Source organism: Aspergillus puulaauensis, chromosome 2 (assembly GCF_016861865.1).
Source record: "Aspergillus puulaauensis MK2 DNA, chromosome 2, nearly complete sequence".
NCBI lineage: Eukaryota > Fungi > Ascomycota > Eurotiomycetes > Eurotiales > Aspergillaceae > Aspergillus > Aspergillus puulaauensis.
The window spans coordinates 4,842,644-4,863,778 of NC_054858.1; the positions used below are offsets into that span (position 1 = coordinate 4,842,644).

Here is a 21,135-nt window from a genome sequence, read left to right on the forward strand (position 1 = left end):
TAGTTCGTTGTCTTTGCCTTGTAAAGGTGACGCTCTGATATTTCGAGTGCACTGGCGGACATGCAATCGAACTTCCCAATTCGGATATCCGGTCCTCCACGGTCTGGGCCAATCAGATGCCTTCAAATCAATGATTTATATTACCCAATTCGTCCATTGGACTTTATACTCGGGCCATCAACGAGACCCTCCACTTGGCAAAAACGTAGGAATGCTTGTACAAAAATGGGATTTTGCTTGCATGACATCCTGGACAGTGGGGGCCTATATTGAGTCCAATTCGTCTCGTACAAACTTGACCTCGGGACTTCCGTCTAAGCTTTTGAATAGGAACTCTAGTACTCTTGTTTTCAATATGGCATCCTGCACGTCTACCCTCCCGGCCTCCTGGTATACTAGCAAGGCAATATATGACCTTGAGAGGCGGGGCATCTTCATGAAGGTTTGCCTCCCACTCTCCACAACTGGTGCGGCACCCTTCTAATGGGTGTCAGAGTTGGATTCTTCTCGGTGCGGTGACGCGCTGGCCTGAAGCGGAGCAAGACTATCACGGAGAAATGGCTCAAATTGAGTACATCATTCGACGCTCATCTCCTGACTGGAAGACAATAAAAGTCTTTGCCAAAGACGTATGTTCGCCCTAGGGTAACCGCTGCCTTCCACTGCTAACACCAGCCATTTCACTCCCAAGGGCTCCGAGATCCGTACTCATCTGACATCCAACGGTCTCCTCTTTGTGACTTTCTCGGACGACACAATCAGCTTCGACGAGTTCTTCCCAGGCCTAACTGACCTGATTTCCCAAGTCGACTTCACTGAGCTCCCCATCCGACGACCCCTGACATACCCAGTCGAGTACAACTGGAAGACGATGATCGATGGATACCAAGAATGCCTGCACTGCGCATACGCGCATCCCGAATTTTCCAAAAGGTATGCGCCCCAGACCTACAAGGTAATCAACCACCATAACTACTCGCGCCATATCACGACCGCGGATGGATCGGGCGGCGGCGGCGATGGGGTGTTTGTATACCTATTCCCCAACTCTACGCTAAGCGTGTACGGCGGCGGCATGACCTGCTGGCGCGCTTGTCCATCGGACGAGCCAACTCGAGCTGTCATGGAGTTTGACTATTACCATAAAGCACCTCTTGAGGACCCTGAATTCGAGGAGTTCTTCAGGTTCACACGCTATGTGGCACTGGAGGATATAGGGCTCTGTGTTGGGGCCCAGGAGAATCTAAATGCGGGTATCTATACGGCGGGCCTCTTGAACCCAGATAAGGAGAATGGTGTAGCGTGTAAGTTTCGACTTGTTCCTTTTTGCAGTTAGGTGCTAAGTAGGAGTCACAGATTACCAGAGCCGCGTGTTGGCAATGTGCTCTGGCGAATTTGAGAAAGGTTCAGCTTCACTGGCAACTATGGTGACTGCCGCAACCTGAGCAGTGCTGTGTTTGTTTGATAGGGGTCGGTTGGGTCCCAAATATGAAGCCCCAGAAGGTATATTGGCAATACTGATGTAGCTGAATTTACTATTTGCAATAAGGCATCGATGATTCGAGACGGCGTATATGTCCGTACAATAAGTTAATTACAGCGCATGTCCAGTGCGGCTTCTTATTAGTTTTGGCATGCAATAATTAACTCAAACCGGACAAGCTCAAGTTACCCCACTCGAGATACGGTAACAGTAACAGATGCAAAGTTGGGGTTGGGGTTGGGTGGAGACACCACCACCGGGCATATAAATCTGTCTTCCTCCCCCATTCCAGTTCCCCTATATCCACCTTCCTACCGGAATACACGGCGAAATGAGCAGCCCAAGCGCGAGAACCAGGCCACGGCAGTTGTTACCCGGCCGACTCCGCGAGCAGGATGACCAACCGGACACGAGAAGACCTAAGCAAAGGAAGAGTCGCGACGGTACGCTGCACGTTCCCAACTATTTCTTTTCCTATGAGGCTCAACCTGGTTAACAATCCCCTTCTGTAGGTTGTACCACTTGTAGGTCCAAGCGCAGAAAATGCGACGAGGCGAAGCCAGCATGCTCTCAGTGCCTCCGGCGGCGGATCGCTTGCGGCGGGTATAGCAAGGAGCTGAGATGGAGGCATGAAGGGTTTGAGAACCCTTTAGGGCCGAAAGAGGCAAACCGCCCGTCAGCTGCAAGTACAGCACACCTTATGTTGCCTTCTTAACCCCAAGCAGGGTTGGCTGACCAGCATAGGTAACAGGCGAAAGGATGTCGATAGCAGCCCGCAGAGATTGCAGACACCAGTGAGCAGTTCTCCAACCGCAGGAGTGGATGTGGAACGGGGGTTCGGCGACTTTGAGGGATATGAGACCTTGCAGCAGATTTTGGAATCGTCACCATTGCTTGAGGCTGTTGTCTCTGCTTCAGTGGGCCGGGCTACAGACTTTGATGTCCTATTCCCAGGTCTAGATGAAATGGCGATGGTCCCTGAGGGCTCACTGAGCGTTCGAGGCTCCGAAGAGAGCGATGAAGGTATCAGCTATCAGCCTGCAGGACCCGACTTAGCAGAGAATACGTTCGAGCTGGATCAAGAGCAGAATGGGCAAGCCTCACTAGGGCGTTTCGACTTCACATCGACCGTCCAACGGCCATGGGATTTTCCACTCGATGGTTCCGATAACCCGCCTCTTAAGTTTACTGAGCAAGGTTTGCTTGACTGGTACCGTCGGCTTGATATCAGCGACCACAGCGTCGAGAATATCTCGTGTGTTTTTATCTACCGGATTTGCGAAGCACTATGCATAGTGGACACGCCCACTGGGAATCCGTGGCGACAGATAGTCTGGCCATTAGCTCAGAAGCATCCTGCACTTTATCACGCGGTTGCTGCGATGACTTGTTTCAGTGCGCTGCCTCGACTCCGCACCGATGGTCTACGGCACCTTGAGGCCAGTGTCCAAGAACTGTCCACCACCCAACAGGATAGCATGTCGGTCGAGGCGATGGCCACTACGCTGCTCGCTCTCGCGATGGCTCAGACCTGGTACTATCCCCGCTCGTACAACGGCACCCGCCACCTGAAGAAAGCCAGAGGCCTCATCCAAGCCCTCTCCATCAGCTTTGGAACACAGCCAGCGAACGAGTGTCCGACCCTGAAGTTTCTTACAAACACATGGATGTACATGGATGTTCTCACGCGGCTCACCTGCCCTAACGAGCAGTCCGACGACTCGGACCGTATGGTGGATCTAATCTCGACGACATCCGACCCCGACCCAGGTCTCTACGTTGACCCTCTCATGGGATGCGCCAACACATTGTTCCCCTTGATTGGGCGTGTAGCCGACCTCGTCAGCCGTGTCCGCAGTAGCTTACAGAAGGCAAACTCCCCTGCCATCGTCTCCGCGGGCACTGAACTCATGACCGCCATCGACCGCTGGACACCCAGTCCCCTAACATTACATTTGCCGTGCACCACCAGCACCGTTACCCCAGACGCCTCGGATTTGTATCAGACAGCCAATGCTTACAAATGGGCCACACTGCTGCTACTTTGCCAGGCAGTCCCCGAGCTTCCTTTCCGGATGTCGCATGCAGATATCGCGCGAAACGTGCTCGTCTTCATCGCCACCGTCCCGCTTAGCTCGAAGGCTGTCTTCTTCCCTATTTTCCCTCTGATGGCGGCGGGCTGCGAGCCCCTAAATGCGGAAGACCGCGACTGGGTCCGCGCCCGATGGCAGTCGCTGTCCACCTTCAATGGCTCCGGGATTGCTGATCGATGTCTTGAGATGACGCAGGAGGTTTGGAGAAGACGCGATGAAGCTGGAATCGGGCAAGCATCAGAGATTGCAGGTGGGATTTACGCAGTCCCTGGATGGGAACGATTAATAGCCGCCCAGCAACCTGCCACAGGATATGGATCTGGATATGGGGCACGGATGGTAACACCAGAACGCTGTTTAAACGTCACGGTGAAAAGTGAATCGCATTGGCTCAGCGTGATGAGGGAGTGGGGCTGGGAAGGTAGGTATCCACTGTATTCGCTATGTTTATCTTCATTACAACCACTGATTTCGCGTAGTGATGCTGGGATGAGCGTGGGTTCTGCGCCTTCGTTGGTATTGAGGGCGAGGGCGTTGTTCGTTTACGCGGAATATGATATGCCTCTGTGGGAATGACTGAGCACTTTGACCTTCTTACTATTTGGTAGGTGGATAATGGATGAGCTAGGATTGTTTCTTCCCCGTAAGTGTCAATAATTCTATGCAGTTTACTATACCATATATTCTGCGGAGTATCTATGCTCACCCGAAAGCGAAGCTGCCATAGCTAAGCCTTGGGAAATAATTAGGGAAGACCCAGTTTGGTTAATTATACGAGAAGGCGACGCGCTGACCAATATTTTGTATCCATGTTACAAGCTTATATTACAACATTTACAAGAAAGGCGATGTACTACACGTACGCGAGCTGGCTTGTACTTATATTATAATTTGACCTAAGACAGGGTTCATAGGCAGCCAGTGCGAGAGCCTTCTGGTCAGAAAAGCCTCCCTAGGGGGTAGTGCCTATGCAATATATCCGGATCAGCTTGGGAACAACCTTCGCCTCCTTCGCCGATAGCCGCATCAATGATGATTTCTGGAGCTGCTTTGGACCATCTTCCACTATAACGTAAATCCCGGGTGAGTCGCGCACCCAAGCGAGTCGCGCACCCCACCACAAAAGTCAACGCGCGTTCAACACCAAGCTATTCAAACAACCACCATGCCACGAAAAAAGCCGCAATCGTCTCAAGAATTAGTTGAGCAAGAGGGTCGGATCGTACTTGCAATTTCCGCTTTAAATAAAAACAAAATCTCGAGTATTCGTCGCGCGGTAACAGTTTTTAATATACCACCCTCTACACTCCAAGACCGCGTACAAGGCCGCGAATATCGACAAGAACTCCGCGCAAACAACCACCGACTATCTATAATTTAAGAGAAGACTTTGGTGGAATGGATACTATCTAGGGATCGACGTGGTGCCTCGCCTAGACCTGAGCATGTTACTGAAATGGCAAATCTTATTTTAAAAGCAGATAATCCATCTGGATATACACCAGTAGGAAAGAACTGGGCCACCAACTTTACCAAACGACGACCGGAACTAAAAAGTCGATTTGCACGGAAATACAACCACCAGAGAGCTAAATGCGAGGATCCCAGGGTTATCCGCGCGTGGTTTGACACGCTTCAGCAGGCTCGAATGCAGTATGGGATTCTGGATGAGGATATCTTCAACTTTAACGAAACAGGCTTTGCAATGGGTATGATATCAGCTTCAAAAGTTGTTACTAGCTCTGAGATCTCTGGAAAACCCCAGCTTCTTCAGCCAGGTAATCGGGAATGGGTCACGGCAATTGAATGCATCAACGCGAGCGGTTGGGCGGTGCCATCTACAATTATCTTTAAAGGAAAGGTCCAGATAGAAGGATGGTATGAAGAGGTATGCTTACCAGATGACTGGAGAATCGAACTTAGCCCAAATGGTTGGACAAGCGATGAGATAGGCCTTCGATGGCTTCAAAAATGCTTTATCCCAGCTACTTGTGGCCGTAAAGTTGGTCGATATTAATTACTTGTTTTAGATGGCTATGGAAGTCATCTTACGCCTCCATTCGATAAAGCATGCAGTGACAATAATATAATACCTATTTGCATGCCGCCGCACTCTTCTCACCTCCTTCAACCTCTGGATATTGGTTACTTTGGGCCGTTGAAGCGCGCGTACGGATCTCTTGTGGAGTCAAAGATGCGCCTAGGATTTAACCATATCGACAAGCTTGACTTCTTAAAGGCCTATACAGAAGCTCACCGGGAGGTCTTTAAGCCTCAGAATATTCAAAATAGCTTTACTGCTGCAGTAATCTGCCCATTTGACCAATAAAGAGTGCTAGATAAGTTAAATATCTTGCTTTCTACTTCTATACCCCCTTCAAGCCGCGGAGGGCCTTCAACAGCATCTTCAGCACTTACAACACCTCATACGGTTCGTCAACTGCAGCGGCAAGCATCTTCAATAAAAAAGCATCTTAAAAAGGGTTCTCAAAGCCCTTCAACGCCATCAAAGAGAACTCTTCAACATATAATAAACGGTTGCGAGAAGGCGCTATACAACGCTGCAAAGCTTGCGGAGGAAAACCATATTCTCCGCGCTGAAAATGAAAAAGAGAAGCAGAAAAGGGATCGATCTAAACGCTAAGTGGCCTCTAATGAAGGCCTTTCTATCCAGGAAGCAAGAGATCTTATTAGGCAGAGAAATGAGGGTTCTAATGAAGTTGTTGGTCCCTCGGCAAGTTCTGCATCTTTACCTTCAGCAACGCCAAGACGCGCTCCACCAACGTGTTCTGATTATAATATTCAGGGACATACAAGAATTAGATGTCCTAATCGTCGCAATATTTAGTTTTTAATAAAAAACGCGTGATTTGGTTGTTGGGGATAGCTTCAAGTTTTCTAAGCATTGCCAATTTTGGTGGGGTGCGCGACTCGCTTGGGTGCGCGACTCACCCGGGATTTACGTTATGTGGTGGGTCACTCCAGCCTGCTTAGTAAGCATGACTCGGTTCAGTTCACAAACCAACCTAACTAACTATTGTAGTTTCTCCTCCTCCTCTTTGCTACACACTGTGAATCACCTCCCTTTAGAGGATCAACATCAGCAGAACGTAGCGAATTGGCCCCCCCTGACTTCAAATCAGCGACACCAGCCTTAGAAGGCGTCTGATGCGGGAAAACCGTGGTCCCTTTGTGGACCGGCCACCTTGCCATATGCATCCTGTCTCTTAACAAATTGCTCCCAGTTCTTGCCCGTCATGGAGACCACTGCGACGCAACGGCGGCAATGTCGCAAACGGAAGAGACAGGGGCGTACGAGGCCGCCTTTGTGTCCATATTGCCAGCGTTCTTTCTCCCGCACGGAGCATCTGCAGCGACACGTCAGAAGCCGTATGTCATGATTCATGCTGGCTCGCACGAAGAAACTGCTGATTGTTCCAATCCTGTTTTATAGACACCAATGATAAGCCATTCTCTTGTGGAATTTGTTCAAAACGGTTTGGAAGAAAGTTAGTCTACTCAATCACAGTCCCCATCTAGCTTGACTCTTATCTTCGCGTGTAGTGACTTGATGGTACGCCATAAGAGACTTGTACATCCAGAACAATCTCTTCCGGAACGGAGACAGGATGAGGAAAAGGGGAAGAAAAGAAATACACAACTCCAAACCTCGTCAATTCCAGATGGAAGCTCAATGCCTGCCATTCATGGCCAAGACCAAATGCCTTGGACAGAGCAACCGCTTCCAATACCCGAGCACAACTGGGGGCCTTCAATCCATGCAAATTCAAACACGCAGCAGTTTGGAGATTTTGCACAGGTCAGGCCCAGAACAGCCCCGAACGATTCAAACATGCTGAATATGAATATTAGGACTTGGTGTCTAGTCCGATGATGAATCCATTTGAGGACCCAATGCAAGACTTTGCTTCTTTCATTGAGAGCATCGGTATGTTTGAAGAGTGGACCTCGAACGGGCTTCACTCAATTGATCAATCCCTTTTGCCACCTGATCCTATGTGTTCTGCCGATCCTCAAGGAGAGACCATGAATACAAATCTTGCAGAGGGCGGCTCCTTCCAGGATCCCCTTCCTGAGAAAACGCCTATACCCAATTTCGGGTCTCGGTTGCCATCTCTGCAGCCAGAAATACCCGAGGAAAGAGACCCATCCCACGATTCTGGTGGCACTCTGGCATTTAATTCACCTCGGGATATTCGCGAGGCTGATTATCAGTCCTTTCTAAAAAAGCTGGACTGTTTTCAGAGAATATTACCAAATGACTTTTCTGTTCCTTCCAGATTGACGTTATCTCGTCTTTTCCAAGGGTTCATCGATGGGCTGAACGAGCACCTCCCCTTCATCCATACTCCAACGCTCCAGGTTGGAAGCTGTCATCCCGGGCTTTTGCTGGCAGTTGCCGCATGTGGCGCACAGTACCGTTTTGAGAGCAAAAAAGGTAGCAGTTTATTTCGTGGGGCATATGCAATCGTCCGAGAAATTCTAACGCGAAAGGGCTACGGGGTAACTTCAAATTTGCTGCCAAACTCATTGCTTCCCTCTTTCTCCGACGGAGCCAGATTTTGCTCCATAGTTTCTGATGGTTCCGAGCAGGACTTGGATGAGCTGATGGAGACTATACAAATCATTCTACTGCTTGTGATCCATGTAACTTGGGGAGGCAACGCTAAAGCCGCTCAAGAGTTGATGCCTCTCCAAAGCACTCTCGCTTCGCTTGTCCGGGAGCATGGCCTCAAAGAGAGGACGGGGAATTTCGAGCTAGCGGATGATTTAAACGATGCGAACTGGCATCTCTGGGCTAAAGGAGAGGTTAATAGACGGACGAAGTTCGTTGCTTACTGTTTCCTTAATCTTCACTCCCTCATGTACAACATCCCCCCGTTGATTCTTACCTCTGAGATTGAACTGAATATGCCCTGCCCCAACGGCGTTTGGACATCGCAAAGCGCAAGTACGTGGAGACTGGCGTACGAGGAGGCGGCGAGCAAAAATAATATACCTTTCCAGCATTCGTTCTCGTTACTCTTCAAAGAGGAGCGCTCAGCCCTTGAACGGGTAACTTCCACTCCTTTTGGAAACCATATCCTCCTACATGCCTTGTCTCAGCAACTTTACTTCGCTCGTCAGATGTGTTTGCTTCCAATCGAGCACGACCCCCAGCGACAGCGGCAAAAAGTGACGGGGATGGAGGCAGTGCTTCAGAATTGGAAATCACGCTGGAAACAGACGCCAGAGTCCAGCACCGACCCACGCAACCCCGCGGGCCCTATTGCATTTACTTCAGCTGCCCTTCTCGGACAAGTATACGTGCGACTGCAATTGGATATCGGACCCCATATTGCTTTGATAACGAGGGATCCGTCAGCAATCGCACAGGCTCTGATCAGTGCACCGAGTGATGTTACACGTGGCCCTGGGATGATCACCCCGCTGCTCCATGCCGTCCATGCTCTGTCAATTCCTATACAGCTCGGAGTTGATTTCGTCGCAAAGACTTATTCATTCCACTGGAGCGTACAGCACTCCCTGGGCGCTCTCGAATACACTCATCTGCTGGCGGTGTGGCTCCAGGCTCTCCCCACGGGCAGGCCGGAGGCATTATCACGCCACGAGAAAATGCTTTTCTTGTGGATCACACGGCTACTCGATGAGACTGACATGGCGATGAAATTGCCTATGGAAAGTCGGCTGGAATTGACAAGAGATCCGAGCGCTATGAGGAAGCTGAGCTGTTCGATTATGCGCATTTGGGCAAGGAGCTTCAGCGGGAATATATGCTGGGGACTTGTAGATGTAATTGGGTTGAGTTTGAACGCATATGCTGATATATTGGAGAAGAGATAATGTTTCATTTTACAACTCTGGTAGATACTACCAGCTCATGATACTTTCAAACTCTTCCCCCTATTCCTAGAGACAATATAATTGCGTCGTAGTAAAGTCTCTCGGACATGTACTAGTAATGGTCGTAAAATTATCAGCAATGTGGGGGCTAGTGGAGGCGGCTTCAGATAGATCTGAATAGATCTGAATACCCTTTAGGAACTCCACCGCGAATTTAAGACAGAATATTTGTCTCGTAAACTAGTAGCATATAACTGTCTAATACCTCATCGACATTACTAAATAGTCGATAAAGGTTGACAAAGGTGCTCGAATACCATTCTGGGAGATATAATTAGGTTACACAAAGTGGCGGCTCAAGTGGCGGCTCAACTTAATTACGCTGAGATGCGGGGACTCCGCACAATGAATACAATTGACACTTGATTTCCACACTTTCGGTCGACTAATTGGAATTTATCGGCCGAATTCATTTTTGTATTTAATCAGGGGTAGTGCTGAAATCCAAGTGGATTATGTGTTTGAGCTATCTAGCAATATCGCCATGAGTTTTGCAACTTTAACTATTCGTAAACAGCTTCCCATCGGCCTACTGAATCGGCCCATCCACCGCGTCTGGTTCACGGGGAGAACGTTTCATTCTAGAAATTTCCGTGGAGCTGCTGAGGGCAACAACAGGAGTCCTCGACCGTTCAGCACTGGCTTCAACAACACAGGCAAATATGGACTTTTCTCAGCTTTCCTTGGAGCGGGTATCGCCACTTACATCCTTTCCAATTCCAAAATCATGGAGAAACCTACACCTACATACGGATCTAAGCAAGACTTTGAGAAGGTAGGCCTAATCCCTCTTCCATTCTGAGAATCCCTCCTCTGCTGCCCGCGGCTAAGTCTCCCACACCAGGCAGTGGCCGAGATACAAACAAAGCTAGGCCAGGACTCAATCAGCACAGACGAAGACGACCTGCACCAACATGGGTATTCCGAATGGTCTTCCATCAACGCAGACCGATTACCCCTAGCCATCGCATATCCGCAGTCCACGGAGGAAGTGTCCGAAATCGCCAAAACCTGCCACAGGTTTCGAATTCCCATGAATCCGTACTCGGGCGGGTCGAGTCTTGAAGCTAACTTTGCCGCTGCCCATGGGGGCGTTACTATCGACTTCGTGTTTATGAATCGGATCGTGTCTGTCCATGAAGATGATATGGATGTTGTTGTTCAACCCGCGCTCCAATGGATGGAGCTCAATGAGAAACTTCAATCAACCGGCCTTTTCTTTCCAGTCGACCCAGGACCATCGGCTATGATTGGCGGCATGGTGGGAACTAACTGTAGTGGGACTAACGCGGTTCACTATGGGACTATGAAGGATTGGGTTATCAACTTGACCGTTGTACTTGCTGATGGCCGGATAGTCAAAACACGACGGCGCCCCCGGAAGACCTCAGCCGGGTATAACCTAACGGGGCTATTTATTGGCTCAGAAGGCACTTTGGGCTTGGTCACTGAGGTCACCTTGAAGCTTTGCCCTATCCCGGAATACACTCGAGTTGGGGTTGTAACGTTCCCCGACATCGGGAACGCGGCCACGGCGGCGATGGAAGTTATTCGGAAGGGGATACAGATACAGTGTATTGAGCTCATGGATGAGGTTCAGATGAATGTTGTGAATCGGGCTGGTGGGACGTCGCGGGTTTGGAAAGAGTCGCCGACGCTGTTCTTCAAGTTTTCGGGGACATCTGGAAATGTTGCAGACAGTGCCAAGCTGGCGGAGGAGGCTATTCAGCCCTACGCGGACACGTTCGAGTTTGCAAAAGATGACGATGAGGCCCGCAAGCTTTGGTCGGCACGCAAAGAATCCCTGTGGAGTATGATTGCTTTGGGAAACGAAGGCTCCAGCGTCTGGACCACAGACGTTGCCGTGCCCATATCGAGGTTGAAGGATATCATTGGTGAGCCATACCCGACTTCGGGGCCTCCGTTCAGTCAAAGCACTTGCTAAAAAAAAATAGAACTATCTAAAAAGGAGATGGAAGATTTGAATGTCTTCGCTGGAATTATTGGCCATATTGGAGACGGCAACTTCCATGGAATAATCTTGCACGACAAGAATGAACCCGATGAACGAAGACGAGTTGAGCAATGTGTTCACAATATGGTTAGGCGGGCACTGGACATGGATGGAACATGCACGGTGAGCTATTCCAAGCACTTTCTGATAACTACATCTTGGTCCGAATTCCTTTGCTGATCATATGCAAGGGAGAACATGGGATTGGCATAGGAAAGAAGGACTTTTTGCTTCAAGAGCTCGGACTAGATACTGTAAATGTAATGCGGGACATCAAGCTTGCTCTGGACCCTCGTTGTTTGTTAAATCCAGGGAAGATTTTCAATTAGCACCTTATGAAGGAAAAGAGCATTCACGTTTGAGTTATTTATTGAAGATGGATGAGCAACAGACGGGACCCAGACCTACCTCCTTTATTGTTGTATCTATATTCTATTGGGCAGAAATCTCAGCATCTTATGACATGTGTATATCATTCTGTAAACAAACTAATTGGTATATGATAAACCTATGAGACTTTCACCTGATCACGCAACATAAATCTGCAAACCTACTATAGCTAGTATAATATTCGCTTATTTTCACGCCGTCCTCATTACTTGAGAAGTAGTTATGGGCCCTGAAGCTTGGGGCTTGAGTGGGACCAAACTCTACCCAAAACGCTCCTAGTAGTGAGGTCTGAATTATTTATTCATTACACGTAGTTAGTTAGTGGTAAAAGTTGGATGATCTATCAGAAGACACAAATAACAAAGGGTAAAGTACTCTCTAAAAGGAATTCAAGGACAGCTGGGGTTGGCCTTGGTAGACTAATACATATTAAAATCACATTTACCGCTAAGAGTAATATTTACTTTTCATTTGTGACCTCCATCTCTTTGTTTATGATCATGAGTAGGAGTACTCCCTAGATATGTCCGGCATTATTAATTGCCATACTGGCTCTCTCCTAGGACATATTATTGTATCATTCAGCAAAACCAAAAAGGTCTAGCATGAAGCCATGCGCAGATGTCAGCATGATACCAAAGTTGTCGTCAGGCTATGTATCTAAAGACTCCAAGGCTCGCGGCGCAGTCGGAACCCAGGACGCAGAGTAGCCATCAATGTGCGTGTATTTCCAGTTCCCTGCTGATACCCTTCTCTGGAGTACTGACTGATACCAATTACGGACTGATTTAGAAAGCTTTGAGAATAATGTGGCTGCCCGGGTGGAGTGTTCGTTATGGCAAAGAGCTCTTGGGTCCGAGTAGCCATGTCAAAAATTAGGAATTGCGGTCCACCTCTAAGCTTAAATCATATATCTGCGGGGATGAATTGACTGATGCCTTGTAGAGGTCGCAGATCACAAAAAAAGGCTACCACCAGCATTTTGAAGTTGTGATGTTGGTTGCTCTTGGTTCTGTTGTGTATAGCTTCACTAAAAAATACATGGATATGAAAATCGATGGAAGGTTCGGCCTTAATAATGCGGTAGTTGTTGCGTATACTGTTTTGATTATTAGAAAACATACCAACGACTGGTTTGCTGCCTTCAGTTTACAGAATTAACGGGAAATGTAGAGCCAGCCAAAAGAATTCCCAATCTATGTTGATATATGAATATCGAGATAGTCCAGTCTGGACAGCATGGTGATCCAAAAAGACAAGTTTCAAATCGCCTGTTAGGATCGGCCAGGGACTATTATGTCACCATGCTAAAATAACACAGCCTACAATATCGTCCCAATCTCTCAGCTCTGATATTTACATGATATGGCTTCCTTCATGCCTGTGATAGCTTCGCGGGTACCGTGGAGTTGGCAGTTGAAGTGCGTTAAGTATCCTCTCTCCTGAAGAGGAGTTACTTGCTCGACGAGACATGCCAAAGTTTTATACCCGCCCGTCTTGAAGTCTATGAGGAGAACCATAGTCTGAGACATATTGTTGGCAAATACACCGGTTAGGTTCTGGTGGTCCTCCCGGTCCGGCTGCAAATTACTTGATCGGGAGTTATGCTTCGCAAGCATATCTAACAGCGGGTCCAGGTACAGACTTTTCAGGGTAACTGCGGGGTGTAATATAAACTGGTTATGTCCCACAAGAAGATCATCCTCCGAGAGCCGAATATCCGCCTTGATACTGACACAGCCTGCTTTGATAGCAGAGTACAATGGAACACGACGCGTGTAGTCATTGTGGGAGTGACATTGAATAGGAATAACACCATGGGTAGCCCAGTAAGAGAAGGGCGAGGCTTCTCCCCAGGGGAAGACCCAAGCATCCAGACGAGCATCAAGCTCGTCGGGAAAGAGATAGACCAGGCCGGTCAAAATGAGGGAAAGCGCTTTAAGAAATCTCCTATAAGAAGCACTGTCAATTATGTTGTGCTGGTGTTTAGACGACCTGTAGCTCTTACAGTATCCTCATTAAATACCACAATGGCGGCCCGATTGTTCTGTATATGATCGCCTGCCAGGACCATGAATACCTATTACAGATATCATGACAATACTTCCAGCAGGCCCCGATTTGCGACAACAAATACTTCCACAATTGCCTCAGTCCGGGTTTTAATCTATGAGGCGTATCGTCTGGGGCTTCGAACGGCAGAAATAGAGGGTTGGAAGAGACAGTTACTGCCTATTCTTCAGTGAATGTTCCCAAATTGTTTACCAACTGCAATCCCTTCCCTCCTCACAGGTAAGCTCGAATGAGGCAGTTGAAGCCATTTATTGAGATGGAAAATAATTATCAATCTCAGTCATGGAGAAGGCAAAATCATTGCTGCACTAACAAGAGTTGACTTCTCACCCGGGTGACACCATATATATATATCATTGATGCGACATGGACAGTGAAGGCGATATGACCTTTGCACAACTTATCTCTGTGGCCCCTTCGCAATAACCCCGATGACAAGTCTTGAGTTTTCTTCAGATATTCCAAAAAAACGCTAGACTTCAAATTAGTACACGAATAACTCAAGCCTTGTCTTACTGGGGATTTTTCTAGTCCTATCGCAGAAAAGCCAAGCTCAATTATCTATCAGGAGGATAGAAGTCAAATGCAACAGATAAGAGCTTTTACTGGTCCCAGCCAGTGGCGGGCGTAGTGGTGACGCAAGCCTGGTATAGGATCCAGGGAGAAGCAGCTGGCACGTGGTACGTGGTATCAATCTTGATTATGCGTTCAGAGGCAGGAAGGCTTTCACCTCTACTATAAAATTCAATATAATAATTTCCCATTCATAAGTACAGACGTTTGAAGATGATTTCTTTTCTTTTATGACAACCCTGCGAGTTGAGCACGGAACACTACAAGCTGCATAACCTCCGAGCCGAGACCCGGTCTATTTATTTATCGTCTTTCTTTCTCAGTTGTAAGCCAGAACTTATCTTACATCTGCGGGACTTCCTGGAGGGTGGGACACGGCCACTGTGATAAAGAGTTTTTAAGGGTATCTCATCCACTCTACCTCGAGAGGCACCAGCATTAGCAGTAACAGGCTATATAATAAAAACTAGAAGTCTGGCTTATACCATGGCCGCTTAGTGCCGTGGGCTAGCTACGTGACGAGACATCTATATCATTATCTTTACCTAATTCAGAAATTGTTGAAGTTGAGGCGGTGATTGGTCATCGACCCATTAAGTCCACGGAATCCGACACTCCAGCCAAGGAACATGAAGCTAGAAGCAGCTTATTTGTGGGCTACGGCGCTTCCGCGGTTGGATTGAATGCATGATCCCGGTTATGATGCCATGCATGATGACGGCGTCCGGTACAGACCAAAGACCATTCTTGAAAATGACGTATCAGGGATATTCATGTCAAAAACGGATATTTTGTCTATATGGTCACTGTGACGTATTTATAGGAGCTGCCAGTCTTTGACAAGTAAAACCCAGATTTAAATCAAAACAGATTGTGAAAAAGCCTTTTAACTTCTACACTTTTGAAAACAGCCTTCCCACATACAACAACTTCTATACCCTACAATTCCATTTCATAAACATCCTTGAAAATCTACTACTTAAATATACAACAATGTCCGGCCTCGGCGGAAACTCGAACTCGGATAATACTAAACAGACCGACCAGGGCCAAGGTGGCGGCCTTGTTGGTGGACTCGGCAATACACTAGGTCAGACTACACAGGGACTGGGTCAGGGCGTTGGAAACACAGTGAGCGGAGTGACCGACAATGCTGGTAACCTGACGAAAGGAGTGACTGATAATGCGGGCAAAGTTGTGAGCGGCGGGACGCAGGGCAAGACATGATGGTTGGTGGGGGAGGGTGCTCGTCCCAGCAGGAGCAGCAGGGAAGGACACGGTGGGCTATGGGAATGAAAGGGGAAAAGCAGTTTTTGATTGTCAGCGCTGGTATTATGCCAGCAGAAAAATGAATTGAATTCGTACAGTAACTCTATACATACACCTTGACTTGCTTGGTTTCACGATATGAATGGCTACTTGTACTGAGCACCATGTAGAGAGGAGCAAGCCTTGCTCAGGTGTTGTACACAGGTCTGTAGACCTGGGAGTGGTGGTGCTGGTGTGGTTCATGCTTGTATTACAGAGATGGTAAATATGCATTGGTTGCCATCACATGCTTTCTGTCATGCGACGTGTACAGTGAAGCCTCGCCTGCTCCATGCAGGAGATAAAGCTTCGCGAGGTCAATTGCACCAAGAGAAACAGGGACTGCTGGCCCTTGCGCTTTTCGAAGGACGCGATAGACACCGGCTTCACGGGAGGCTTCTCTCCAAGATGAGAAGTAGTTTCTTTTCCAGCTATAGACAAGTGATCTGGAATGGCGGTCCGCACCGAACGGCATGCAATTATGATCGAGATAGAATCGGTCCATACCAATCTAACCTCGAACCCCCATTTCCTCCTCCTTAATATAATCTGGCTTAGGACAAAATTTGCGTCGAAAACCAGAGGGCCTAGATATCCCAAATACTGTGTTTGATACAGATGATGGGATGCTCGAGAAGTTCGGCGCACTTTAGCAGGACATGGTTGAAATACTTAATGAGGTAATTACAAGAAACTTGCAACTAATAGAGAATAATTTGGTGTCCCCGATTTCAAACACAATGCAGGCTAACTTGTGCTGTGGGGGCTACAGGCCGGAACAATCTATCAAGGCTCTACATAGTTAAGATAAGTGAAACGTAAAGGATGAAGAAGGCAATGTGCTAGGCTAGGCAATCAACTCATTTTTTAACTGCACAGGAAAGTCGGGATCGAATCCATTGATTTGATACGCAGCTTAGCACACAAGGGACACAGTTTGGAAGCGATACAAGTAGCGATGTAAATAAATGGCTCAAATGTCACTACAAGAATCCTCCCTTTGTGGGAAATATATATACCGTGGAGAGACAGAGAGCATCAACGTGAGGAATGTCCAAGCATAACACTATCAGTAGAATCCTTTCCTACTCCCAATCACTGTCAGCGAGATTTCGAGGATGCACTTATAGAACCTTCTTCTGAGAGTGGTTCTCCCCATCAAATAAGAGACCATCAGACAGATTGCCCCACCGTGCAATGCAAAAGTCAAGGTAATAATTGCGTCGCGCTTTCCACGGGCCTCTATCACCCACCTTTGGCAAAATACCTATGGCCTTCTCCACGTAGGTGCTGTTTAGGTTTAAGAAAGAGCTTGTCTTCATCAAAGACCTCTCTTCTTCACCACCTTGAAAACGCGGTGTCATAGCAGTCTGCTGTGATTGTTCCATACCGGTTAGCAGACGACAGAAGAGAACAGCAGATGAATCAGCTCCAAGTGTCCACGATGCATTCGTATATCCCATGATAAAACAGGCGTTTGGTACATTCTCCAACATACAGCCTCTCCAAAGAAGCTTTTTCGGGGTATCAAGAATTCGGCCATTCACTGAAATCTGAATTTTGCCAGCAAAGACCAATCTAAGCCCAGTCGCAGTGATAATAATGTCAACATCATCGATTCTCTCACCATTTTGCAGGATGATACTTTTGTTGCTGAACCCCTGGATTTGGCCAGTCACCACAGAGGCCGTACCTGCTCGAAGACAGGCAAAGAAATCTCCATCGGGGGAGAGACAGAGACGCTGTTCCCAGGGATTGTACCTTGGAGTGAAATGGGGGTCGATATCAATGTCTGGAGGTAGCTGAAGCTGCATGTTCTCTTTCAGCTTGCGTTTGGCAATTTCAGGGAAGTTGCGGCAGAATTGGAATTGAACAAAAAGTGAGGTCAGGAACCAGAACCGTAAAAGTCCGTAGAGTAGTGTTTGAGGAAGAAGCCACTTTAACAACGGTGGGGTTCTGTTATTCATAGATACGATATATCCTGGACTTCGCTGCAGCATAGTGACGTGCTGTGCCTGTTTAGCAAGGCTGGGAAGTAATGTTACTGCTGTTGCACCTGACCCAATAATCACAATTCGTTTGTCCTGGTAGTCCAGATCTTCAGGCCAGGACTGAGGGTGCACCACTTCACCCTTGAATTGGCCAAGCTCCGGAATCGTCGTACTTAAAGGTCGTTCGTAGTCATAGTACCCAGTACCGAATATGGTGAATCGACAACTAATTGACTAACGAACGGTTAGTACGATTTCTTATATTGCAGTTAGTTGGTCAAACGAAAATTTAACAAAGCGTGACACACGAATGCCAACAGGCTTGAGGGATGTAGGAAAAGGTCATACAAGTCATTGATAGGAAGGGTGGAAATTCAGGGTACTAACCTTTGTCCGACCATCCCCCTTGGTTATTAATGTCCATTTTACACTCTCCTCACTGAAATCCGCCTTCATCACCTTATGCCGCAATCTAATATGGGACTCGAGATTGGCGTATTTGATTGCTTGCGTCAAGTATTGTTTGATGCTCCCGGCATCAGCGATCGCACGGTCTTCTGTCCATGGGTACCATGGAAAGCCAAAGGTGTATAGGTCTGAGTCGGATCTTATACCGGGATACTTGAAAAAATCCCAGGTTCCGCCTATGGAATCGCGCGCCTCCAAGATAACGAAGGAGAGTGCAGGGTTTGACTCTTGTAGGCGACGAGCAAAGTTGATGCCGGAAATACCAGCTCCGATTATCACAAGATCGTAGTATAAATCCATCTCAACGGATTGTGTAAAGCTCCCAATCAACGAATGAATCGGATATCTCGAAGGGAAATTGTTTAGCAGAGATCCAGGACGGTTTTTAACTAAGTGCATGCCCTGCCTGTCCGAAACCGAGGCATCGTCAAGCGTCGATCCGACTGGACCTTCTTCTAGGAATCCTACGATGTGATAGTAGACAGTAGCGTAATCCTGCTCTCCACTTCTTTGTTCATGTTCACCCCCACAGACTGATAATCGTTCTGAAACTAAGTTACAGTGGGGGGACAGGCGCAAGTTTGCCCCACGATATTCTGGGACTGGGATTGGTTGGCTGAACCCACTCAGTATGTTGATTTGTATATCACAGCAATTGTTCGACCATAAGAAAACGCGGAAACTGACCCAAACTCTTCGTTTCAGCGCAAAGATCCCCCTTTCAGACGCAATTTTCTGCCGCGTCTCAAGATGGCCCCTCAAAACGTGCAATTCCCAACTTACGACGGGCTAAAGTTAGCTGGCACAATCTACAGTGCTGGGGAGAAACGTCCATGTATTATCATGTCCAACGGGGTGAGTGAGTCCGGATCTGGTCCATCGATTTTGTGTGAACAGTATGAATAAATCCACGATGTCAACACCGGGGTTAACGGCTGGACAGTTCTCAGGGTTAAGAGGACAGTTTCTTCCAGACTACGCCGAGCGGTTCGGTACTGTAGGATACACAGTCCTTATTTACGATAACCGGACCTGGGGAGACAGTGAAGGTAAACCACGAAATGAGGTTGATCCTGTTCTTCAAACGCGGGATTACTACGACGCTTTTAACTACGCCATCACTCTCCCTTCCGTGGATCCCAGGAAAGTTGTCTACTGGGGCTGCAGCATGTCTGGCGGGAATGCTATCGTCGCTACCGCTGTCAACAAATGCGTCAAGGGGGTGATCTGCCAAGCGCCGTTTGTTTCTGCCGATCCAATGGTTCCAGTATCTGCTGCGCTGTGCGAGACATTATTACAAGACCGCGCCAACATCATTCAAGGGAAAAGCCCATTGATGGGACCCGTCATACCTGACTCTCGAGGGGAGGTTCTCTCCGGTACCTCCAAAGCCGTCCTAAAGGACGCCAACGCTGTCACGTTCGCGGAGGAGATGGATATGAGACACCTGCCATGGGAGAAAATGGTTACCCTTCAAAGTCTCCTGCACGGAGTGACCCAGGAGCCGAGCGCCTTGATAAAGCGGGTTGCTCCAAGGCCGTTGCTGATGGTGGTGCCTGATCAGGATATCACTTGTCCGGTGGAAGGACAACTGTCAGTCTTCAACGCAGCTCTTCCACCTAAGAACTTGCATATTCTCCGGGGTGCTTCCCATTTCGACCCTTACTATGGTCCGACATTTGAAGAGAATATTAAGGCGCAGTTGAAATTCTTGAAGGGTGTTTTTGAATAAAACATGGTTCCCTGGGTGTATATATCACCGGCTAGCATTAGTTGAATGATCCTAAGGCCAGGCTCAATTTTAGAAAGATATGATCAACGTAGTTCTTTCTTAAGCCACAGTTAAGACCGCGAATGGCCTGAATGACACCGACCTCGGCGAAACGACGCCCCATATTAATCATGTCAAAGACCGGGGTATTGGACTAGCGACCCCTGCTCCGAAAAGCTTTGTACAATTCATGGCCATGTTTATAAGTGGATACTCAGATGAGAGCTTAATGCAACTTTCGGCCGCCCCCTTTGCAGTTTGCCTCAATCTTGCCTGCTGTTGGGCCGCGCTTATAGCGGGGATCTCGGTCGCTGTCTATGTTTCGGTGTCCTACATAATTCCACAAATATTCAGTTTCCCTCCTTACAATTTGAATGCATCAGGTCTGGGATACCTGTACATGGGTCCCTCAATTCGTGGGTTCATCCAGTATCCTGCTCGCATACATCATGGGCCCAACTATTGCCTGGGCCACGCACAGGAATAACGGCATCTATGAGCTAGAATTCCGTGTCCTCCTTGTCGGTCCCTGCTGTCTGTCAGGAATCGGGTTCATACCTAGTCATTATCATTGTTAGTTCACAACGGAAATCCCACCCGAGCCGCTCACTCTGTATTCCATACAAAATAGTAGTTTTTAACCTCTAATATCTCAACAACCAGAGTCCTAATAACTAGAAAAGTTGATAAATAAATTAGAAATATAGTAAAGATATATACATATTGTAGGTTAAATAACTACAACTAAGTATTTCTCTAAGTAATATAAATTACAGATGTATTTTTGAATATTTTTGATATTTTATATAATAAGGATATTAATAGATAATAAACGAAAGTTAGAAATTAAAAAGCAGATATCTATATAATTTAAAGATATAGAATATAGTTATATCAAGTCTAAAGTCCTATATTTAAGAATAGTTATAATATTCAAGATTTAAAAAGAGTTATTTTATATAGAATACAAGCTGCGCGGCTCGGGTACCTATAGTGCGCGACTCGCGTGGGATTTACGTTAGTTAACTAACGAACCAGTACCGTAA

The 21,135-nt window shown here is 47.6% G+C and overlaps 7 protein-coding genes across 7 annotated transcripts; 6 read left to right on the forward strand and 1 right to left on the reverse strand.

Annotated features, from left to right (window-relative positions):
* Positions 1 to 355: 355 nt before the first annotated feature.
* APUU_21947S (aromatic ring-hydroxylating oxygenase subunit alpha) lies at positions 356 to 1,445 on the forward strand (the record flags this gene model as incomplete). Its single annotated transcript, XM_041700756.1, has 4 exons — positions 356 to 442; positions 495 to 629; positions 692 to 1,304; positions 1,357 to 1,445. The coding sequence occupies 4 exons, from the start codon at positions 356 to 358 to the stop codon at positions 1,443 to 1,445; spliced, it is 924 nt and encodes a 307-aa protein (XP_041553709.1).
* Positions 1,446 to 1,814: 369 nt separating this feature from the next.
* Positions 1,815 to 4,069, forward strand: APUU_21948S (Zn(II)2Cys6 transcription factor; the record flags this gene model as incomplete). Its single annotated transcript, XM_041700757.1, has 4 exons — positions 1,815 to 1,926; positions 1,996 to 2,169; positions 2,228 to 3,997; positions 4,056 to 4,069. 4 exons carry the CDS (start codon positions 1,815 to 1,817, stop codon positions 4,067 to 4,069), a joined length of 2,070 nt encoding a protein of 689 aa, XP_041553710.1.
* A 2,764-nt stretch (positions 4,070 to 6,833) lies between these two features.
* On the forward strand, positions 6,834 to 9,441 carry APUU_21949S (uncharacterized protein; the record flags this gene model as incomplete). The annotated part of the gene is made up of 4 exons (XM_041700758.1): positions 6,834 to 6,966; positions 7,031 to 7,085; positions 7,141 to 7,396; positions 7,450 to 9,441. The coding sequence occupies 4 exons, from the start codon at positions 6,834 to 6,836 to the stop codon at positions 9,439 to 9,441; spliced, it is 2,436 nt and encodes an 811-aa protein (XP_041553711.1).
* Positions 9,442 to 10,228: 787 nt separating this feature from the next.
* APUU_21950S (uncharacterized protein) lies at positions 10,229 to 11,844 on the forward strand (the record flags this gene model as incomplete). The annotated part of the gene is made up of 4 exons (XM_041700759.1): positions 10,229 to 10,276; positions 10,346 to 11,396; positions 11,457 to 11,638; positions 11,707 to 11,844. 4 exons carry the CDS (start codon positions 10,229 to 10,231, stop codon positions 11,842 to 11,844), a joined length of 1,419 nt encoding a protein of 472 aa, XP_041553712.1.
* Positions 11,845 to 15,544: 3,700 nt separating this feature from the next.
* APUU_21951S (uncharacterized protein) lies at positions 15,545 to 15,778 on the forward strand (the record flags this gene model as incomplete). The annotated part of the gene is made up of 1 exon (XM_041700760.1): positions 15,545 to 15,778. One exon carries the CDS (start codon positions 15,545 to 15,547, stop codon positions 15,776 to 15,778), a length of 234 nt encoding a protein of 77 aa, XP_041553713.1.
* Positions 15,779 to 16,983: 1,205 nt separating this feature from the next.
* APUU_21952A (flavin-containing monooxygenase) lies at positions 16,984 to 18,618 on the reverse strand (the record flags this gene model as incomplete). Its single annotated transcript, XM_041700761.1, has 2 exons — positions 16,984 to 18,084; positions 18,238 to 18,618. The coding sequence occupies 2 exons, from the start codon at positions 18,616 to 18,618 to the stop codon at positions 16,984 to 16,986; spliced, it is 1,482 nt and encodes a 493-aa protein (XP_041553714.1).
* A 613-nt stretch (positions 18,619 to 19,231) lies between these two features.
* APUU_21953S (alpha/beta hydrolase) lies at positions 19,232 to 20,050 on the forward strand (the record flags this gene model as incomplete). The annotated part of the gene is made up of 1 exon (XM_041700762.1): positions 19,232 to 20,050. One exon carries the CDS (start codon positions 19,232 to 19,234, stop codon positions 20,048 to 20,050), a length of 819 nt encoding a protein of 272 aa, XP_041553715.1.
* Positions 20,051 to 21,135: the final 1,085 nt, after the last annotated feature.